The 24,313-nt window shown below is 33.1% G+C and overlaps 2 protein-coding genes across 2 annotated transcripts; one reads left to right on the forward strand and one right to left on the reverse strand.

Moving 5' to 3' along the window:
- Positions 1 to 829, reverse strand: LOC112026070 (18.5 kDa class I heat shock protein). Its single transcript, XM_024058757.2, has one exon. It carries the CDS (start codon positions 703 to 705, stop codon positions 241 to 243), a length of 465 nt encoding a protein of 154 aa, XP_023914525.2. The 5' UTR covers positions 706 to 829; the 3' UTR covers positions 1 to 240.
- Positions 830 to 10,576: 9,747 nt separating this feature from the next.
- On the forward strand, positions 10,577 to 14,586 carry LOC112039694 (adagio protein 3). Its single transcript, XM_024072589.2, has 2 exons — positions 10,577 to 10,955; positions 12,751 to 14,586. Exons 1-2 carry the CDS (start codon positions 10,645 to 10,647, stop codon positions 14,354 to 14,356), a joined length of 1,917 nt encoding a protein of 638 aa, XP_023928357.2. The 5' UTR covers positions 10,577 to 10,644; the 3' UTR covers positions 14,357 to 14,586.
- The last annotated feature ends 9,727 nt before the right edge of the window (positions 14,587 to 24,313 follow it).

Below are 24,313 nucleotides of genomic sequence, written 5' to 3' on the forward strand. Positions count from 1 at the left end.
TTTGAGAACATTATTTATTTAATTATTTCCTTACACCAACGACCATTCCAAGATACACAAAGTTCACCTTAATATTACAGTAACCGACTCAACTATCAAACACACACACACAATTACTTTAGACGCATTATATCAAACACCTTCATACTATACAAAAACTCAAGAGTTTCCGATGACCCATTACCACTCCACCGCTAATCACACACACACACAACGAGAGACAAAAGAAAGACCTCCAATTTAGCCAGAGATATCGATTACCCTGATATTGGGGCTACTAGTACTGGCCTCCACTTTGGGAACAACGACAGTGAGAACCCCATTATGCATGGACGCCTTCAGTTGCTCAATGAAGCCATTGTCTGGGACCTTGAACCTGCTCATGAAGTTGCCGCTCTCGACACTGACCTGGAGGACTCGATCATCTTGGAGCTCAACCAACACGTCCTCGTTCGGAACACAGAGCTTCAACACGTGGGCTCTCGGGGTTTCCCTCCAATCGAGCCTGGTGTTCACAGAAGCACCAAAAGGAGAGTAGTGAGGGGAGAAGAAAGTGGAGAGCGAGTGTAATGGAGAAGGGAAAGGAAAATCGCTGAATGGGTCCCAGTTCGAGAGGTCTAAGGCCAAAGGGTCCCAAAGGTCTTGGGTGGAATTGTTGGAATTGGAGACACTTCTTTCTTGGTCACTGACTGGGACAATCGACATGTTTGCTGAATTGGTCAAAATGAAGATGAGAATTGCAGAAGGTAAAAGCAAATATGAGTGGAAGTGGAACTTTGCAGAAGCGTAGGATTGCTTCAATTATGGAGCAACTTTCGCGAAGAAATTCTCTTTCTAGTTCTAGAGCTTTCGCCAAGTGTACGTACATGGGCTTTTTGAAGCAGTATAGCTCTTACATGGTAGGATAATAAGGTCAAATCAAATGAAACATGTCAAATTGACCAAATTAAACCAGTTAACAAAGAATCAAAGAAACAAACTATCCTCAAACGATGCAAATTAATAAAACTATCCTCAAATGAACCTTTTGTATATTTTCTGTCAAAAAAAGGGTCCGTCCCTGAGTAGAAGGTAGAAAGTCTCCAAGTAGAAACCATAACCGAAGTAGAAAGAAAATATACATATACTTCATTAATTATTGTCCTTATTTGCAATGTTCTTCCTAATAATAAAAAATGGGGCCAAAAAAAAATTCAGGTTTGGGCCAACAGTAAATTAATAATATAAGATACTAAGAGCATTCAAATCAATCAGCTCATGCAAAAAATTTCAACCATTTTACATACTTTTCAATACACTTTTGCATCATATTATCTATTTTACACTACATTATATTAAAATATCAATTTTTATTTTTTTAATTGTTTTTCTTTCTTCACACATAATAACTATCATCCATTCTCTTCCTTCAACCTCGAGATGTACAAAGAAATAATAAATAAATAAAACTATATGCAAAGTAAATAGTGTCAGTGTAAATTTATACAATTATTATAGTAATTTTGCAAATTTACACATATTTTATTTTGACTTAGCTAGAGCAATTGCATCAATAGATACAAAATAGAAAAAGTGGCAAGTTTTACACAATTTTGTTAAAAAAATAATCACAGTCTTTGTATATCACTGTTCATATTCATTTTTGTTATAATTGTAGAATTATTAAGCTTGTGAGTGTGTACAACAATGGCGGAAATAAGAGCAAGCAGTGAAAGAGAAAAAGGAAGCGAGAGAAAAAGAGAGAGAGTAACTCAGAGTAATATCTTTCACTGATGATTGAATGAATGAATTAAACTACAATCCCCAAAAGCTATTTATAAATACATCAAGAACAATCTAGAGACTATAACAGTTATAACTGAATGTAACCAACTCCGCAATATACGCCGAGATTCTTGGAATGACAACTGGAAGGTTTAGAGGTAGTTGGAGCTCTCTGAAGTTAACTCTGAATCTCAGCATAGGAACAGAATACTGGAAGAAGGTGGTTGGACAAGACGAAGTGAGGCCAACACACCAAAACGATCCGTTTCATTAAACAATAGAGGGTTTGGTGAAAGATCTAATTTTTGAGCCATGGAGGTGGAAAGAAGTGAGATTTTCAGATTTGAGGGAGAGAGCATGTTCAAAATAGAGAGAGAGAGAGTGTGTTTTGACTTGTGCGGTGTGTAGAAATAATAAAAATTATTCTTTAAAGGGAATAGAGTGAATAATAGATAGTCTAGTATGGATGTTTTTGCAAAATAATCGTGTAAAATAGAAAAAAATAGGTTTTTATGTTAAAATAAAAAATAAAAATAAAAAAACGTTACACTGAATGTTGCTAATGCTCTTATGTTGGTGATTTTGGGTTTGAAATGTGTAAATTGATTTTTTTTTCTATTTTGCATTGATTGAATGCAAATGCTCAGACTTTTCTTGCTTNTGGAGGTGGAAAGAAGTGAGATTTTCAGATTTGAGGGAGAGAGCATGTTCAAAAATAAGAGAGAGAGAGAGTGTGTTTTGACTTGTGCGGTGTGGGTAGAAAAATAATAAAAATTATTCTTTAAAGGGAATAGAGTGAATAATAGATAGTCTAGTATGGATGTTTTTGCAAAATAATCGTGTAAAATAGAAAAAAATAGGTTTTTATGTTAAAATAAAAAATAAAAATAAAAAAACGTTACACTGAATGTTGCTAATGCTCTTATGTTGGTGATTTTGGGGTTTGAATGTGTAAAATTGATTTTTTTTTTCTATTTTGCATTGATTGATGCAAATGCTCAGACTTTTCTTGCTTACCTTGGCACTCAAAATATATAAATATATGTATAAAAATAATAAGAAAAAAACTAACAAGACTTTAATTTTAAAAATATTCAATTTGTTCCCTAAATATAAACAAAACTTACACAATTTAAAATTTTATTCCAAATTTTTGTCTTAAATCCTAACTCTATAGGTCTCACAATGACCACATTATAGAAATTAAATGCGTGCACTAATTGGCCAATAATAGATAAATAGCAATTAAAGAAGAAAAAAGAAGCAAGAGACAGGAGAAATTTTAAATGAAATTAAGTGACATTTGAACTTAACGAGCAAATATGATATTTTGAAAAAGTTTTGATATTATTGCTTGGCTTTGGCATAGTTACCAAAAACTTTGCTATGTTCTACATTATAATACCTTTTTTCTTATTTTATTTTGGTATTTCTAGTGTAATAAAATACCATATAAGAGACAATTATTTTTTTTAAATAATGATCAGAGGTTGGAGTTAACGAGGGACTAACTAACGAGGGATGTGATGTGGTCCCTCCTCGCCGGTGATACTCTTGGGCATTGTTGTAGTTCTTTAGATTCTATTCCATTTTGTTTCAACCATAAAATACTATACTGATAAGCAGATAAGAGGCAAGGGGTTTGTAGTTGAATTGGCACCTCCCTATGCACAAAGTGCTTGGAGGTCTAGAGGAGAAAGGGTTCGAACTGCGAGAATAGCAATATATTGTAATTATTTCTCAAAAAAAAGAAAAGATAAGCAGATAAGAGCATTAGCATCTGGAATGTTAAAAAAGTTTTACTTTACAACCTCATAACCTACTTTATCTATTTTATCAATTCATTTTACAACTTACCCAACATCTCAGTTTCTATTTTTATATACAACTCATTAAAATAATATAAACTACACTATCAAATAATATAAAAAAAATTATGTTTCTATCTCTTCTCTTTCAAAACTCAACCACCCCCAACCACCATCAAAACCTAGTCACAAACACCAATTTGTCACCACCAAAGTTACCTCCGAAACAATTGTTACTGTAAGGTTGAATTTATTCAATCATTTGTTAGATTTATTCCGTGCCAAATTTTCTTATAATTTAGCAATTAGATATCCTGTATTTAGGTGGGATTCATTTAAGAGTAGTGTGTGAAAGAGTGAGAAGAAATCTCAAAAGTGTACAATTCAAGGGAGTCTCGCAACTAGATCTCGCGACTAGCTCACGACTGGCAAGTCGCCAGAATGTCACACGTGTGAAGCACACAGGGAGAGCTGAAGGGCCACGCTAGCTGTTGCACTATAGGACAAAACTTCCAATCTAGCCACACAATTAGCTTGCGACTCGTTCCAGTCGCGAGCTTGAGTCGCCAGAATGCCCTGTTTGGTTGTAACTGACTTTTCGCATTCCTCATACACCCTACTATAAATACCCATATTCCACGAAATATAGAGAGCTTCTAGAGAGAATTTTAAGAGAAGAAACTCTAGAGAAAAACAAGATTGACTCATCCACAATTTTCATCCTTTGATTCTCCAAATTCCTCTACTCTCACCCTCTCCATTGATATAGCCTTGAGATGTACATTAGCCAAATCTTTATCTCACCATACCCATATCTGTGAGAAGGTTTTTTTGGTGCTTGGGAAGCAGTTTGGAAGGACCAATTCATTTTGGTTGATGCAATGGGCTATTGAGGGATCCGGTAAACTAGAAAAAGACAAGGTTCAGCATAACCCTGTTGGAGCAAAAAGCTTGGAGGCTTAGGTGCATTGGGTAAATTAGGCTTGGAGGGTCTTCTGCTATTCATGTATCCCAACTTTATTCTCTAGTGGATTATTGATTGCTTGGAGAACGGCGGAGAGGTTTTTCGCCAAGTACTTCGGTTTCCTCTTCGATAAAACATTGTCGTGTTATCTTTGTATTTGCATCTTTCATAGGTTTGCAAATTCCCAATCAGTTCTGTCAAAGGAATAGAGTCAAGATCCTTTGATTCTTATATGGCAGTGATCTTAACATGAAATCTTTCTGGAAGATATCTGAGAATCTTTCTGACAATCTTAGGCTCTGGAATCTATTCTTCAAGATTAAAACCTAAATTCACTATGTCCTTTAACTTGGCATAAAAATCATCAAATGACTCATCATCATCCATCCTTATTTCCTCAAAACTAGTAGTGAACCTTTGGAGTTTTTAACAGCTTTTNCTTAGCACCCAAAAAAAAAAAAAAAAAAAAACCCACAGTACACACCAGTCCCACGACAAACAAAACCCAAACCTGCGGCAAGCAAATCCCAGGCCCACAGTAAGCACACCCATCGGTGGCAAACCCACAAAAGTCCACTAAAAAAATGTTGAGTCAATGTCACCGTCATTCCTATTTCGCCCAAGCCCAAAGCAAAAGTCCATAAACCCACCACCCACCCACATCAACAAAAAAATCTCAACCATCCAGCCACCACTCCCAAACAACCCACCACCAAAACTCAGTTTGTCGCCGATGAAAACCCACATCAAAACCCACCCACCACTGTGGGGTTTATGAAAGATCAAGCATTATTTGAGATGACAAGGCAAGCGTGAGGTTGAAAAAATTTATGGAAAGGAGATCTGGTGTGCCATGGAGAGGAAATCTGAATCTAGTATGCCATGGAAAGGATTTTTGAAAATTGAAGCCCATGGAGAGGAAATCGGAGCCAGAGAGGATTGAGAGAAACTAGACATTGGACACAACCTCTTCCCAATTTGGATGAAGTTCTTTCCATTACTTTATTTACTTACTTCGTAGATACCCTTATCAAAATTTTATTCGTTAAACAACCAAATTTTTATCTTAAAATTCAGTTCCTTAGGTTCCCCTTTTAAGATGCAAATACTTTTCACTGAACAGGTTGTGTCCAATGTCCAGTTTCTTCTTTTTTTTTTCTTTTTTTTTTTGGGCACTGTTGTCTTTTTCTTCTTCGGCCTATAACGAGATATGGATCCAATTCACATCCATAAATTGACAAATGACATGGTAATTGCTCAATTGGGAAACATGCAATGCAAATTGCTGAAAGATAAGAACCTCGCATGCAATTATTTCATTTTAAATTATTTAGTAGTAATTTACAAATCATCTATCTTTTGACTATTACGCACCAATAGATGTGAACTATGTTATTCATGATGTCCCGTGACATAACTTTCCACCACCCATTCAATAATTATTAAACAAGTTACAAATATCTATCAAAAATTAAATAAGTTACAAAAAACATAAAAGAATAGACAATTTCATCCCTCATTCCACACAGTCATACAAATACATTTTGTACTAAAATCATGACTTAACAAACACACATACTTTTCAAACTAAAATCGTGACTTCAATCACCATTTCAATTCAAAAAGTATATACCATAAAAAAAGAAACCGGCTAAAATTTAGTGCTTTTTATAATATTGGATTTATTGAAATTTAGACATATTTCAAATAATCATAACGTATTTACCTAAAAAATGGTCCACTTACCCAAACTCTTGCCCAAAAAACATAAGTACAAAAACCTATTTGTTTTGATTTTTAATTTCTTTTTTTTTATAACAATTATTAATTTTTATTTGATAGGAGCAAAAACCTTTTGGTTGATTGGAGCCTTTGGAGATATTGAAGAAGGTCAAGCGGAGTAGGGACCATAGTCATAGACAGAGAAGTAGAATCGTGCCATTAGACATTAGACAACACTATGGGAAACCCGCCACGTCCCTACGAAGCAAAATATCTTCTTCTTCACAAATCTATGACGTGGCAGCTATGTGGTAGCAAGTTAGGTCAAGATATTTTCTCACAAAATATCATCAGTTGAAAAACAGAAAATATCATTAGTTGGAAAAAAAAAAAAAAAAATCAGTATTGTTTGAAAAAAATTTCAAACTATGAGTCTAGTGCCATTTGGCAATTTTATACTTAATTTGGATGGACACATCCTAGGTCGAATTTCACTAAACACATTGAGATGAAAACACATGTTTAAAATTGAACAAATATTTGCATCTTAACATGTCCAGTGAAACTGGACATTGAATACAAGCTCTTCCCGGTTTGGATGAAATTCTTTCCATTAGTTTATTTACTTACTTCATAGAATACCCTTTTCAAAATTTTATTAGTTAAACAACCAAATTTTTACCTAATAGGTAACAGATACAGACATACAGTTTGTTTTCTAAGCAAATGTAGAAGCAAGTTCCTCCAACTTATGATTGGTTATTTTTGAAATACTATCAACATATATTTTTAGTTACATTACTTATTTGATAGTCATAAAATGTGTTTAAATGATTTAATGAATTTTGAAAAATAAATTATAAAAATTGTGTTACACATCATTAAATTTAATGAAAGCAAGTTTAAATTTTTATAAATAAAAATTTAATGATTTTCATAAAAAAATATTTAATGAATTATGTGATTTAATACACATCAAAGGTTTTATTAAATTGTTGCATACTAATCTGGAAGATAATTTTATTGATTAGTAAAATTTGCTAACGAAAATAAGTATACCCAAATGGACATTTAATATGGTACTTTGTCCACCAAAAATTACTCCTAGAATGAAATTTCTAGAATAATAAATTCTGTTTATGAGTTCTTTATAAATCAACCTTCAATCAGATTGACTCATGGTTTGCAACTTATAGCTTACCACTTTTCTTTTCAGCTGATTTTTTTTTTCCATTGTTCAAAAAACTTAGATTCACCTGTAATGGTGAATTAAATAATTTAAATTGCGCATTGACTCTATCATAGTATCATGGTTTATGGATTGCATAAGAAAATGAAGTCAATTAGAAAGGTGTTTGAAAAGTATAAAATTGTTTGGACCAACAGAAGTCAGCCTAACTACTCTACCACCATACCTGAAAAGCTTTGACATTCAATTCGTTCATCAGGTAGGTTAAATGTTATTTAGCTATCAACGTGGAAAATAGACTACAAAATTAGGATCAATCAATAAGTCATAATATCAGTTTAGAAATAGGGATGGGCTGAAGGAGTTGCATGTGAGACCTATAAACAAAATTAAAGTTCGAGTAATTTGCAACTTTGAAGTAAAAAAAGAACTAAAAGTTAAAACAGAGTTTGAAGTAAAATAGTCAAAGTACTTCATCTTCAAATTTTAATTTTGTTCAATTAAGTAGGATGTTGAAATTTTTTTTTTTTAAATTATGGTAGATGAATGAAATTATTTAAAAATATATAAGAATTTAATTTATATTAAATTTAAGTTTTAATAATATTATTTTATACACATAATTTTAGATGAGAATGATATCCACTTATCACAACCATAATTTTTAAAACCCAATTTTTATTAGAAATTATGTAATATGATGTTTTCAGTATATGAGAGGTTTGATTTTATCACAGCATACTTTATAGTGAAGTAATACTTTTCCATATTCTATAAATAAAAAATTACATGCTTGGAGATCTTCTATTACGTGTTAAGGGGAAAAAATGTAAAATGATCTCTAAAACTTTTTTGGTTGCTACCAGAGATAAAACCATGACTTAGAGTTAAGTGGCGGCTCAAACCTCTAGCTGTGCTGCTTCTTAGGGTTTTTTTTTTTTTTTTTTTTTTGAGTTTTTAATGCATGCATCTGTTGCTGGGTAAAGACAAAATTATTTTGTTTAAAACTTTTTAAAATGTCGATTGTTTGTTTTGAGTAAAATTGGTTAATTAGACTTAATTTTGTTTTAGCTTTGCTATTGGTAATTTTTGTTATTGCACTAATTTTTTGGGGCTTGTATATGTTGTTTTAGATTTTAGATCTATAAATTTTTTAAGGGCCTTTAAAAGGAGGAAAATGCTAGAGTTACAAATTTTTTTTATAAATAGTTGATACAATGAGTGATTATTGTAGGTAAAAAAATGATCTAAGTGGTAGGCACAAATACAAACCATAAGAATTTGTACCTTAATGGTTTGTAAAAATGTTGTAGATAAATTTGTAACTATAACATTACTCTAAAAAAAATCAATGATACTGTTAAGGATGGCAAAATATAATTTTATAAAACAAAATTACTAAAATTAATATATATATATATATATCTAATATCTTTTTTAAAATATATGCCTCCGTCCCTAGTTGCTATATTTTAACTTTTACAAAACAGTAATGTTACTTCATAATAAGTTTTACAATTATTAAAGTAGTTGACTGTGAGTAGTTGACACATAGTCACTTTGATTTACCACTTTTTTCTACTACCAACATTCGACCATTTCAACAATTATGAAATTTGTCGAGGAAAAAGTTGTGTATGGTATTGTATTGTCTACCAAATATCAAATATTTTTCAGACTCATCTAATCCGTGGGTATGCAATTTCTATCTCACCTGGGCTAACTGTAAGTTTCCTCTTTTCTCCTTTTTTTGAAAAGAAACTTTGACATATTTCACCAAAGAAACTGAGATTGAATTACAAACAGAGAGTAAGTCAAAGAAAACAAGAAAAACCAAAAGGGACTTTAACACTTAGACCGGTCAAACAGAAAAGCTAGCTGCAGATCTTTTCTCCATTTTTTTAATGATCACTGATTCACTATTGTTAATTTGATATTACTATTTTTTTTCTTCTAATAATTTAAGATTTTTGCCTCATAGCAACCCATTGAGTAGTCATCTTCAAAAATTTATGAGATGGCTAGGAAAAGATCTAATTGCTAGGTTTCGAACTTCAATGATATTCTTGGCTGCCCTAACGGCTAACTGCAACCACCACCCCCCCCCCCCCTCTTTTGTTTTTTAATCCCTCAACTTTGTTATTAAAAAAAATTATTATTATTTTTATAAAGGCAAAAAACAAGCTTTTCAATGCAATTCCTCTAACTTCCAAGACACCTTAGTAACTAAACAAGTTAGCAATTTTTAATCATTTAGTTACTTTAACTCTTTCAATTGCTACAGTTGAAATTGACAAATTGAAATTTTGTTGTTGTTGCAATTTGCTAAATGATAATAATGCAAACCTCTTTTTTCTTTTTCTTTTTTCTTTCTTGTTTTGCTAAATTTAAAAGGAAGAAAAATATTAAGGCTATTATTAAAAGAAAAAAGAAAAATATTAAAAAATATCCATTGAGATTTTATAATTTGTCAAATACTTATCACGTGTTCACATTTTAACAGATGTAGTGCATAGAAGCACAGGACTCAACCCTTGCCCTTATTCATTTTAGTACAAAAGTAAACTAACATAACAATAACTATGATTGGTATTACTAAAAAACAAAACAAAAAAAAAATCTAAAATTTTATTAAAATTATATGTTTAAAGGGAGACGATCATCTTTGAGGTTTTTCATTTGAGTAATAATTGAAACTCATATATCCTATGTCAATTATTAGTTTATAAAAAATGCTAACGAATACCTTTAAAACATTGATTAATAATTTATTTAAATAAAATTTTTATGAAGAAAAAAAAGTTAATATTTTAATATTTTTTATTTTTCATAAAAATAATATTAAAATTTTTTTAAAATAAATTATTATCTAATAATCTGAAAACAATAGTTAGCACGACTTTTTATTAGTCATCATTCTCACATGACTCACATCCACTTGACAAATTGATTTGCTCCAAAAAAAAAATTAAAATTAAAATTAAAATTCTTTGATAAAGATTCGCTCCAAAATTGAATTGACATTTGACATTAGGCAATAGCATTTTCGTAAATAAAGCAGTGAATTTGGGCATATCCATTCAACAACAATCAAATATATATAAATATCTCCATGGCACCGCCCACGTTCCCAACCACTGCCATTCAGAAAAAGAAAAGACACTCAAAAAAATATCTTCTCTTCTTTCTCAGTGAATATGGCAAAGCAAAATCATCATCATCAACGACACCAACAAGAAGCTCAGAGCTCAGGGAAGAGACTGAAAAAATGGGACAAGGATTTTGAACTTGAAGAAGAAGACCCACATGACCAATACTACGAAGAAGAAGATGATAACTATGAAAGCAACTGCGAGCTTCCTTTGAAACCAGCTCTGTTCTACCCAATGACACCCACATCATTTGTGGTGTCCGATGCTCTTGAACCTGACTGTCCTGTCATTTACGTCAACAAAGTCTTCGAGTTTTACACGGGTTACCTTGCTCACGAGGTCCTTGGTCGGAACTGGTAACTTTCCTTAATTTCCTCAAAAAAAAAAAAAAAAAAAAAAAAAAAAAAAAAAAACCTCTGTTTGGTTTTATGTGAATTATTTGTAATATATGTAGTATCTGGAATGTATTTGATGAAATTTTATTCTAGGAGTTTCGAATTGAACTTGTGTTTAATATGATTTGGTTGTGTCGTGTTGGTTTTTTTTTTTTTTTTTTTTTTTTTGTATGATGAACCCTTGGGATGTCTACTAGTGAAATAAGTTGCTTTCTTTTTTTTGGTTTTTAATGCATATGAATGATATAAGGTGTAAAAATCAATTTGGGTATGAGAGATTGTTTCATAAAATTATTTCATTTTTGTGGTTCAAGCATTTTTTTTCAGTGCCTAAATGCTGAAATCTGCTTGAATTTTTTCTTTTTATACTGTATCAGTGCTGTTCAGCGATATCTCATGTTGAACTCTAACTAGATACATAAATCTGTAAATTTGAAATTAGTTAGTGTTGTTCATTTTTTAATGAGAAATTCTAACTACAAAATTGGTTGACTAGAGAAAAAGTAGTGGACCATGTTGTCCAATACTCACAGTCCACCACTCCATCAAATTGTGGCAAAAGTTGGTTTCTTTAGAGGAAAAGGGTTTAAGAATTTTTTTTTTTTTTTTAAATAAAATAAAATATCTTCAGCCTCTCAGAGTAATAGGAATTATGTTCAGAAAGAAAGGGAGTCGATGAAATCTACAAAAATGTCAAAATTTCTAGCGACACTGCAGTTATACGTTATGGGAGCATTGCTGTCTATGCGACATTTTCTATTAGAATTTTTTTTTTTTTGCTTGAAGCTATTAAGGTTTGTGGATACTTTAATCGGTTCTTGAAAGCTCTGTATCTTCTGTAGAAACTCATATCCAAGATATTGTATCTTTTTACATATTTATTAACCAAAGAATTTACTGATGTTCTCTGTTGTATATATAGGTATATACATAAATAGGTTGTAATAATGATGTTTGAGTTTGGAGAATATTGTTTCATAAAGTTGTTAAAGCGAAAATTCAAGTTTTGGAATTTTCTAAAGTGAAAATTCAAAATTCAGCATTTTCAATCGGTCGAAACTTTGGCTCGATCAATCGAAATAGTAAGAAAATAATCGTGGAGTTTCTGGATAGTTCAATTGCTATTTGATTCTTGTTCAATCTATTGAAAAGAGCATTCGATCGATCGAAAGGATCTCTCAACCGATCGAAACTTCAAAACTGAATTTTCTGCAAAATTTTTTAGTGACTGTTCAGAAAGGTTAAAGAGGTTTCATGCTTTGTAAATGGTTTTATGAAACATTTTAACTGTCCATACGTACCTTTTGAAGGAATATAACCCTATGGGTATAAATAAAGGTTAATGTTCACTTGAAATCTTATGGGTATTTTTCAAAATTGTTATTTGTAGAATCCAATAAACTTGGTTGTATGTGGGGAAAAGTTTGTAAAAACCCTTTAGCAACTTGCATATGAGGACAAATATTGTCTAAGGATAACGTTCAATTGTGCCTCCAAGTCGATCACGAATTTCCATATACTTGATGTGTTCATTTGTTCTCTCATTGTTACTCCTTAATTTGGTAAAATCCCCAACATTCTCTAGATCTTTTTAGTGATTTTTTTGGAGTTCATTCACATCTCTGTATGATTATAACATATTCAAGTTTGCATTTGTGTTTTTATCAATATTCTTGTCATTTCATCATCTTTTCTGATAAATTTAAGTTGCAAAGAGTCTCTATTGACCCATTAGAGAATTTTCCCCCATTTTCAGTCGGTTTCTACAATATAGGGATCCTCGTGCTCAAAGGCGTCACCCTTTGGTTGATCCAGTTGTTGTTTCTGAGATTAGAAGATGTCTAGAGGAAGGTTCTGAATTTCAAGGTGAGCTCCTTAATTTCAGGAAGGATGGCACTCCCTTGGTAAACAGGCTGAGACTTTCACCTATACATGACGATGATGGAACTATCACACACATAATAGGCATTCAAGTCTTTTCTGAAGCAAAAATAGACCTGAACCGGGTATCATATCCAATCTTCAAAGAGACTTGCAATCAGCAATTTGATCAGTCAGGTAAGTATTCTGCAATGAGTAGACAATTACCATTCAGCCAGCATCAAGAAATATGTGGAATTCTTCAGCTCTCTGATGAAGTCTTGGCTCACAACATTTTATCGCGCTTGACACCAAGGGATGTAGCATCCATTGGGTCTGTCTGCACAAGGATCCGTCAATTGACAAAAAATGAGCATTTGAGGAAGATGGTATGTCAGAATGCATGGGGAAGAGATGTGACAGGTGCATTGGAACTGATGACGAAGAAGTTAGGGTGGGGGCGTCTCGCCAGGGAACTGACTACTCTTGAGGCTGTTTGTTGGAGGAAAATGACAGTTGGAGGTGCAGTGGAGCCTTCACGTTGCAATTTCAGTGCTTGTGCAGTAGGTAATCGACTTGTGTTGTTTGGAGGCGAAGGAGCTAATATGCAGCCAATGGATGACACATTTGTTCTTAATCTTGATGCTGCAAATCCAGAGTGGTGTCGGGTGAGTGTGGAATCATCCCCACCAGGGCGGTGGGGCCACACACTATCATGTTTAAATGGTTCTTGGTTGGTGGTTTTTGGAGGATGTGGGCAGCAAGGGTTGCTCAATGATGTTTTTGTTCTTGACTTGGATGCCAAACAGCCAACCTGGAGAGAGGTCATTGGTGGAACTCCTCCTCTACCAAGATCTTGGCATAGCTCTTGCACAATAGAAGGTTCTAAATTGGTTGTATCAGGTGGATGCACAGATGCTGGGGTACTTCTTAGTGACACATACTTGCTTGATCTCACTACAGACAATCCAACATGGAGAGAGATTCCAACTTCATGGAGTCCTCCCTCTAGGTTGGGACATTCACTTTCGGTTTATGGTAAGACCAAAATTCTTATGTTCGGTGGACTTGCTAAGAGTGGCCATTTGCAGTTGCGATCAGGTGAGGCTTACACTATTGATTTAGAAGATGAAAAGCCTCAGTGGAGGCAACTGGAATGTAGTGCATTGACTGGCATAGGCAGCCAGAGTGCCGTGGTTCCTCCTCCTAGACTTGATCATGTTGCTGTCAGCATGCCTTGTGGGAGAATTATCATTTTTGGTGGTTCCATTGCCGGACTACACTCTCCTTCACAGCTCTTCCTTTTGGATCCATCTGAGGAGAAACCATCATGGAGGATACTCAATGTTCCCGGGCAGCCACCTAAATTTGCTTGGGGTCATAGCACCATTGTGGTTGGAGGGACTAGGGTCTTGGTATTGGGTGGGCACACGGGGGAGGAATGGATACTTAATGAATTGCATGAGCTATGCTTAGCAAGCAGGCAGGACTCAGACCTATAATATAAACATCAGTTGCCCAAACACTTTTTGGACCTATGTTTTGCACCAATCTCTCTGGAAGAAGATTTTGCTTCATATTTCGTGCTAAATGAGGTTCTTCTTTCTACAGTTTATACTTGTATGCCACATGCTATAATCTGAAGTTGTCTTTGAGTGATTTGTTGTGGTTTAGTTTTGTATCATACCTCTAATTTATCTTTTGCTTCCTTAATATATTTTTTTTCCTGTGATACAGTGCAAACATATATTAATGCATATGTTTTTTTTATATTACTAAACAGTATGTTATTCACTCCCCGTTGACTTCTCTTCAAGATCACTCATGTTAAGCAGGAAACAGTACACACATATTTTAAAGGTTCTGAGCTAGTTACGCTGTCCAAGTTGTTCTTTTTTGTTTAAAGACTTCAGTATTAATTGAACTAAACTAGTTTGACGTGAATTTTTTTTTTTTTTTTTAAAAAACTCTTACAGCTGTGAGCCTAGTTTATGCCATCAAAGTCTGACTCTATACCATGGGTAGGCAAACGAGTACGTCACTTAGGGTCCCAAGTAAAAAAAGACTCCCAGATTTTAACTAGGAGAGTTATTTCTTTCTTTGTAATAGTATTATTAAGTCCAAATATTAGCCCATAAATAAAATAATGATTTTTTATCCAATGAAAAATAAGAAAAAGAAGAAGGGATAAATATTACATTCATAACAATAAATTTTAAGTAATAAATCGTTTAAGTAATATTTTAAAAAAATTAAAATCATTTAAATATATTAAAGGACCTTAATTTAGTTTGTCTTATGCTACCAAAATACATCAAACCGCTTGTATGCAATAATATTTACAAACGAAACGACCTAATTTCATCACTATGGAATAGCACAAAGCAAAGCCGTGAGTTTGAATCCACAATTTTCGATCAAGGTTAATAACCATTCTTGACATCTTTAACATTTCATAAAGGGATTGAATCAATATGGTTTCAACTGATTCTAAGTAATATCCTGAATTGAAGGCTAAGCACTCCTCCGTCAGGTATCTTTCTATGAAGAGCTCTATTGCGCATGCATGATTTCAGTACCTATGGTAATGAACTAGTCCAACTTTTTTCACTTTTGTAGCCATGTAGGTGACCAAATGAACCATAACAGTTAAGAGTATGCATGGTTTGGGTTGATGAGTTTTTTCGAACCAACCTATCATGGTGGGTTAATGAAATCCAACCCAATCCAACTCATTATAGGAGTCCAACCAAACACACGTGGATTGGGTTGGACAATTTTTTTTTTTAATTAACATTACTATTAGGACAAAATTTTACTACAAAATTGCTACTCAAAAAAAAAAAAAAAAAAGTTTAGCTACAAAATTAATTATAACTTAAAGGTACAACCTTACCCAATATCTTTTTAGTAGAGATGAATTTTGACAAATCTACCATTGGATTACATTTTCTTCTTATATCCTTTATGCTTGTAAAATTTTTAGAAAATTAAAGATCAATAACTATGTCATAAATAAATTGTTTAAATTGCAAGTTTTTGTAGTTTAAAATTATGCATAAAATATAATCATATAGATTATATAGTAAATAATATCCGATTGACATAAAATTTGACATATGTATTAAAATCATAAACAATATATAATCCAACAGTTAGATTTTCGAAATATATAGTAATGTTAATTATATTGAGAAGATTGTAACCTTAGGCTACAACCAATTTTGTAGTTAAATTTATTCCTTATTAATATTAAAATGAACATTAGAACAACACCACTACAAATAAGAACAAATTTATAACCAAATATTATCAACATAACACCAAATAAACATAAATTATATGAGGAGAACTTAGGGTTTAGGTTTTATTTAGGAAGAGGGGTAAAAAAGTAAATAAAAAATTGTATAATATACTTTTTAAATTTTANACCATCTTCAAGGTAGAATGAGGGGACAAGAAAGCGTTAATGACTGGATCATTTTTTGTAAAGATAATTTCAAATGCAAGCAAATTTGTTGTGAACTATAATTGATTTTCCAACATATGATGATTTGTTTAGTTGGAGCACGAAAGATGCTCTTGTGTCATTCATGTAACTATGAACTCATTCTTGGTGATTGGTAGGAAATATCATTATATGGGTCATATAGACTTCTTGGACTAAGAATTCATTCTTGGTGATTGGTAGGAAATATTATTATATGGGTCATAGAGACTTCTTGGAGGATCATAGACTTTTTAAAGATAGAAGGTCAAAGCCAACTCCTAGAATGCTTCCAAACATTGAAATCATGGTGCAAATGGATGGCGTTTTGTTTTGGAAAGACCAATAACTTAGTAAAAAAAACAAAGAGGTGGTTGAAAGATCAAGAAGGGTCCTAACCATGGTTTTGTTTTAGAAAGACCAATAGCTTTGTAAAAAAAAAAACAAAGAGGTTGTTGAAAGATCATGAAGGGTCCTTACCATGGAAGAAGAGAAAGTATAGGGTCCAGATTGGGTCCAGTGTCACTAGACACTGGAGCCATTGAAATTGTGACATGTGTTTATTTTTGGACACGTGTCATCATCCGACTAGGTCCAGTGCACTCGAAGCACTGGACACAAACCTCCCCCGAAAGTATATTATTCACATTGTCTTACTAGGAGAATATTATTTGCATTACAACGTTTGATATGATGTATATGGAGAAAAAACAAAATGAATTTGACAGTGTGATTGGCACTATGTTCAACATGGATGTCACATGTAAGGATAACTTTATGGACATGAAAATGATGTTCAAAAAATGGGATTTGAACTACATCCACAAAACCCCAACTAGAACAAGACATTTGCCACCAGCTTACTTCACAGTGACACTTAAAGAGATGGATGATATCTTTGTCTATACTACTATTTAAGGGCCTTCCTCTTTTTGGAATCCTTAATTTAATGCTCAAAATACCCTCAAATTCATCCATTTCTAAGACTTAAATCATAGAGTTAGACATGTAAAATTAGCATCTTAAAAACTCCTAATTTTTAGCTAAATTAAAAAAAAAAAAATTTCTCCCACCTCCACATTTCTCTTTCACATTAGTAGTCAACTACTGATACTTCTTCTTAAAAAAAAAATGCCATGAGTAAAACATGCAAACCAAAAAAAAAAAAAAAAAGTCTCATCGCACGCGCTTCGTGTGTGTAATGAGGATAGTAATATTAAAGGGGATTAGATAGTCATGTAATGATGTAACAATTTTATCCATTAGTGTTACAAGGATCTTTGCCAAGGAATGTCACTTCAACCTTGGTAGATTTTTATCTTGCATTTTTAGGGAACTTTATTCCATAATTTGCAATTAGAGTGACTTGATTCTAGAATTAGAGTGTGACATTATGCAATTTAGAAATAATCTTTTCCCCTTCATTATTTACTATTAGTGTGTAGCCTCGTGCATATGGACGGGTACAATTAAAACTTTTATAATAGGTTCAAATTATATATATTATTATTTTACACTTTTTTATAACTATATATTTCTAAAATATGTAATGGTTTCTCATTATATGTATGTGTGTGTGTGTGATTTAAAATTTAATTGGTTTTAAACTCTTTGGTTTTTGCACCAAATAATTCATTTGCCACAAAAATATAAACACTTAGATGGTTATATTTGGACTCTTTGATTTTTACACTCAATAATTCACTTGGTACAAAATTAAAAATCAAATATGACATGTGGCCCAAATTGAGAATCTAGTTAAAATCTAATTGAATTTTTTCTCAGCTTTGTCTATTAATATATATATATATATATATATATATAATTATTAGAGGTGTGTAGTGAACCCACAAAAGCCGACCTGATGCAACCTAACCTGCTAGGTTGGGTTGGGTTATAAATTTTTTTTTGATAGTGGGTTGGGTTAGGTTTGGGTCATAAGATTCACAAATCAACCTAGCCCGACTTGACCCACTTATATTTAATATATATTTAAAATTTAAAAAGTATATTATACAATTTTTTATTTACTTTTTTACCCCTCTTCCTAAATAAAACCTAAACCCTAAGTTCTCCTCATATAATTTATGTTTATTTGGTGTTATGTTGATAATATTTGGTTATAAATTTGTTCTTATTTGTAGTGGTGTTGTTCTAATGTTCATTTTAATATTAATAAGGAATAAATTTAACTACAAAATTGGTTGTAGCCTAAGGTTACAATCTTCTCAATATAATTAACATTACTATATATTTCGAAAATCTAACTGTTGGATTATATATTGTTTATGATTTTAATACATATGTCAAATTTTATGTCAATCGGATATTATTTACTATATAATCTATATGATTATATTTTATGCATAATTTTAAACTACAAAAACTTGCAATTTAAACAATTTATTTATGACATAGTTATTGATCTTTAATTTTCTAAAAATTTTACAAGCATAAAGGATATAAGAAGAAAATGTAATCCAATGGTAGATTTGTCAAAATTCATCTCTACTAAAAAGATATTGGGTAAGGTTGTACCTTTAAAAAAAAAAAAAAAAAAAAAAAAAAAAAAAAAAAAAAAAGAAGAAGAAGAAGAAGAAGAAGAAGAAGAAGAAGGAGAAGGAAGAGAGGCGGAGATAGAGATAAGGATGGTGTAAAGAAGAAAGGGGTGTTTCAGAGGAAAAAGAAGGGTTGGGTGGGGGTAGGTGGGAAATAATTAAAAAAAAAGTGAAGGAAAATATTATTTTAATAAAAAATGTGTATAATAGATAAATTGATGTAAGTGTTTTGTAAAAGTGATAGTGTAAAATAGACTTAATATTTTGCACAGACTAATGTAATTACTCTAAGTACATCTTCCAACCATTCCCAATAATATAGAATTTAAGAAATTCCTACATTCACGTTGAAAGAGGATCCCTAATTCGTTTGTTTGGCAACTATGTCTCATTCCAATAAAGGATATGGATGTGACCTATCAATGTTTGTACTCTGCGAATTAATAAAGATGGTTGTTGACGAAGTTGTGTTGATAGTTCTAGAGGACATGTGTATTCCCACTTCTTTGAAAAACTCCCAATTACCTAAAAATAAGTGATCAAAGTTGTAGTTTTTGCATTCTTATCATCTTTCGTCTTGCGAATGAATAAGGTTGGCTTGCATTTGACAAATGAGTCCTCAAAGAAAGACATGAATATTGCACACCAAAAAAAAAAAATAATTAAAAAAAAAAACTCTCATTACATAAATATTGCACACACAAAAATATATAAATTAGATTATAAAAAATTCAAAGAAAGCAAAATCTTGTCCACCTGGGCATGAGAAGATCCCGAACCCTACTACCTAAGTGAACAATCAAAAAAAAAAAGAATTGCAACTTGTCTTGCTTTGCACTTAGGTAGCAGGGTTCAAGATCTTCCCATGTCCTAGTGGACGAGATTTTTTTTCTCTTTGAATTTTCCATAATCTTGTATTTGTTTTTTGCAATATTTATGTAATAGGTTTTTGTTTCCCACAACTGTTCCTAATATCGTTCTTTGAGGAATCATTTGTCAAAGGCAAGCCAGCCTTATTCATTCGTAAGACGAAAGATGATAAGAACACGAAATTTATGACTTTAATCACTTAATTCTTCAGTAATTGGGAGTTTTTCAAAGAAGTGGGAATACTGCACACGTCCTCCAGAACTACAAAAGTGGTCACAAACAACTTTGACAACACAACAATTTCAACAACAGCCATTCTTTTTAATTTGCATCATACAATCATTGATAGGTCACATCCATATCTTTTATTGGGACGAGACATAATTGCCAAGCAAATTGAAGATCCTTTTTCAACATGAGTTGAGAAATTTCTTACAATCCATATTATAGGAAATGGTTGCAAGCCTCTCCTTATAGCCTCTCAACTTTACAATGTTGTATTCGCCTCATTGTTCACGTGATGACAATCAATCTCATAAAGGCATTTTGTGAGTGTTGGAGTCCAAAAGCAAATACCCTTTATACCCATGTGGTGGAGATTTCAATCACACCATAGGTCTTGCGTGCATATTCTCAGTGGACTTCCTTGTATAGGAACCTTCTATGACAAGGTAGTCCCTAGTGCCAAGAAACTGCAAAAGGTTGATGGATACGGACAACCATATTTACCCCGCAACTATCATTACCTTTTGACGGCCTATCATCGTCTTCAAGGTCGAATGAAGGGTCAATGACTGGGTCATTTTTTGTTTTAGGGGGGATCCTACATATCCTACTCCAAGAAAGCAAGTAAAGAAAACAAACCTTCCAAAGCGTAGCCAAAACCCATCTGGTGTCATAAGGGAACTGCAAGAGGTTTATGGCTACGGACAACCATACTTACCCCACAACTGTCGTTACCTTTACATCGCCTATCACCATCTTCAAGGTCAAATGAAGGGACAATGAAGAGTCAATGATTAGGTCATCTTTTGGTTTAGGGGGGATCCTAGATATCATACTCCAAGAAAGCAAGCGAAGAAGACAAACGTTCCAAAGCGTAGTCAAAACCCATCTAGTGTCATAAGAGAACCTGAATGTGTGGGGCAATGGTCCAACATAGAGCAACGCAATTTTTGAAGATCTTGGAATTCCAAAGGATCAAAGGAGGAAACATACCTGGTGGCATTGCTTGCTTGTTGATTGTGTGTGTTTGTGTTCCCTATCAAGGACTTGAACAGCATCCATTCTGGTAATTTCAAAGCTTCTAGCCTCATGGCCAATGGTCTTTTGTTTGGCCATACAATTTTTGTTTTAGCAAGCATCTATTGACTTTGAGGTCTAAACTTAGTTGCTAGCTCTCTTATCCAAAGTAAGTCTGTCAATGGTTTCCCTATTCACTATGTTTATGTGTGGATAGGCCTTTTCTTTAGAAGCCATTGAGTTATCAATGACAAAACATTAATGGTCCTTTTATGACAAGATATTTCGGGGTAGGTTTGGTGAATTTGTTTGATGAGTCTTCTGCACATGCTCTCATACAATTTGCCAATGATTTCCCTTGGCATAGTATTGAGGACTTTGATCAAGACTTTATTGACAATGGTCGCTTGTCTATTCTGAAATTGGGCTACTTTACGTATATTCACTCAGGGTATCTATCTCTTTGTTGTAAGGATCAGTATATTGTAGAGTCGTACAGCTCCCATAGGTTTAGCAGGCATTTCGGATTTCACCAGGATATCTTAGGTGATTTGAAGAAAGAAATTCATATAAACTCCTTAAAGGATTTATATCAATTTTATCATTTTTTTCATCCACCCTAACACCTACTCCAAAGTACTAATGCCAGCTTTTTCAACAAATTTTGGAAATCGACTTAAGCATAGCTACAGAGAATGGTCAGGCATAATCTATGGGGATGATTTTACCAAAGGCACATAGCTTCTAGTTATAAGGAGCACCATTATTGGGAATCTTCAAAAGCATGGCATGACATGACCAAAGTTTCTTTTTCTTTTCAACAACATTTTTCATGAGTTTTTGAAATGGAAAATATTTGTTCAACAGTTCTCACTTTGTAAATGGGATGAAAAGTAGTTTCAACCCAACTAGTTTTGTAAATAGTTTTAGTATCAACTTTAGGAATGTTTCATTTCCGGAAATTCAACAATTTCAGCATTCATTTGAATAGGTCGAGCCTTAGTAGGGATGTTTTTCTCATCAAAATCCTTAATATAAGGCAAGTCAAAATATGTTTCTTCCTGTGCCAAAAGGCATTAGGAACATCAGAGCAAACATTTTCAACCAACATTTTTTGAAAATTATCTAAGGCCACAAAACATATTTCCTGCAGTGTTTGATGGAAGCTTCGATGTCAGGAGATATCCTCTTATCCAAGCTTTCATATATTCCCCAAACAAGCTTCCTCCCAATGCTGAAATAGATGATATGTATAATGAGATTGAAAACTTTGGAGTTAATACTTAGCATTTGCGAAGTGTGTCAATAAATATTGTAAAGATGTCAAAAAGTACTTAAAAATGGAAGAGTTACTAAACAAGCAATTAAGCTCGGATGGCCAAGCTTGTTGTGTGGCAAACACTGAACTTCTTCTCTCTGAGGCATTTGGTAAGAAAGCATCCTAAAGGCCAAACTTCATACTGAATTAGCCCGATTAGTGCAATCAATGTCTCAAATTGAATCCAAACAAGTTAAGCAAGATGACATTGTGTGACCCTTACAAGAGCAACTTGAAGGTATCAAATCAGCCCCCGTGCAAGAAGATGAGGACATGGCAGCTTTGAATAGGATACAAGCCATTTTAGAGAATACTCGTTCTAGATTGAAGGACTTGAAGTGGATGTCTTGATTGTTTTATTCATTCTCTTTATGTGGGCTGTTATCTTTTGTAGTCACTTCTTTTGTTCACATTTTCATTCCTTTAAGTAATAAAGAGACTCGTACTTATTTCTTTCTTCCTTGCCTTTTTTTTTTTTTTTTTTTTTTTTGAATAATGCAAGAAAAGTTTGATTTTTTTTTTTTTGACATGTGAATTTACTTAGTAAAGAATACCAAGTTGCCTTTGTGCTTGAGTAATTTATATTATTACAATAACACTAAGACAGTATACTGAAATAGACCAAAAGTAAATTTCCATTCCAATAGACAAATATAGATAATTACCAAAATGGCACTAACAACTTTAGGTATTAGAGTTAGGCTTGTAGTCTTGTTATTTTAAATTAGCTTGAGGATATTCTTGTAATCTTAGCATATCACTCTATGTCTCTAGTATTGGGGACTAACTAATTTCTCTCTCTCTCTCTCTCTCTCTCTCTCTCTCTCTCTCTCTCTCTCTCTCTCTCTCTATCTNACCAAAGGCACATAGCTTCTAGTTAAGGCTGTATCCCTCCTTTTTAAGCCTCCAACATCAAGCAAATCCCAAAAAGGAAAAAAGGAACAATCAACTAGAACTACTCCACGACCTTCACTGCCAAGAGATTTGCCTCAAGATATCATAGTTGATCAAAATCGACGTGTCCACCACTTGGCTAGCGCACAAGTGGAGAATACCATTAAGATTCTCAACATAGTTATGCATAGCAACACTGACCACAATTGGAGGCATTTGAAATCCCCCACGAATAGTGTTCATGTCGAGACTGTGACTGTTCATGCTCCTACTCGCACCAAAGTGAGTCTTCCATTTCTAAGCCTTTTTCTGAGAACTCGGAGGCCAAAAGGCGTATGATTGCAAAAATTAAGACGTCATCCAAATCTCTAAATGACAAAGTAGAAAGGATCTTCACAACCTACACAACTGGTTAAGGTTCCGTAAGTTTCTAAGTTTAAAAGGAACACTTTGAACATATAGTGGAATAGTGTAGGAGTTTTATGACTTGAATTTTTGGGGAATCATGAGAAGAATGCATAGAGTTCAGAAGCCTTCAGTTCAAGGGCCTAGACCTCATAATTGTTGTCCTTTTGTGCCAAGGAAGCCAAGTGAGCACCATTATTGGGAATCTTCAGAAGCATGGCATGACATGACCAAAGTTTCTTTTTCTTTTCAACAACATTTTTCATGAGTTTTTGAAATGGAAAATATTTGTTCAACAGTTCTCACTTTGTAAATGGGATGAAAAGTAGTTTCAACCCAACTAGTTTTGTAAATAGTTTTAGTATCAACTTTAGGAATGTTCCATTTCCGGAAATTCAACAATTTCAGCATTCATTTGAATAGGTCGAGCCTTAGTAGGGATGTTTTTCTCATCAAAATCCTTAATATAAGGCAAGTCAATAATATGTTTCTTCCTGTGCCAAAAGGCATTAGGAACATCAGAGCAAACATTTTCAACCAACATTTTTTGAAAATTATCTAAGGCCACAAAACATATTTCCTGCACGTGTTTGATGGAAGCTTCGATGTCAGGAGATATCCTCTTATCCAAGCTTTCATATATTCCCCAAACAAGCTTCCTCCCAATGCTGAAATAGATGATATG

This window comes from Quercus suber, unplaced genomic scaffold (assembly GCF_002906115.3).
Source record: "Quercus suber isolate HL8 unplaced genomic scaffold, Cork oak 2.0 scaffold_133, whole genome shotgun sequence".
Lineage (NCBI taxonomy): Eukaryota > Viridiplantae > Streptophyta > Magnoliopsida > Fagales > Fagaceae > Quercus > Quercus suber.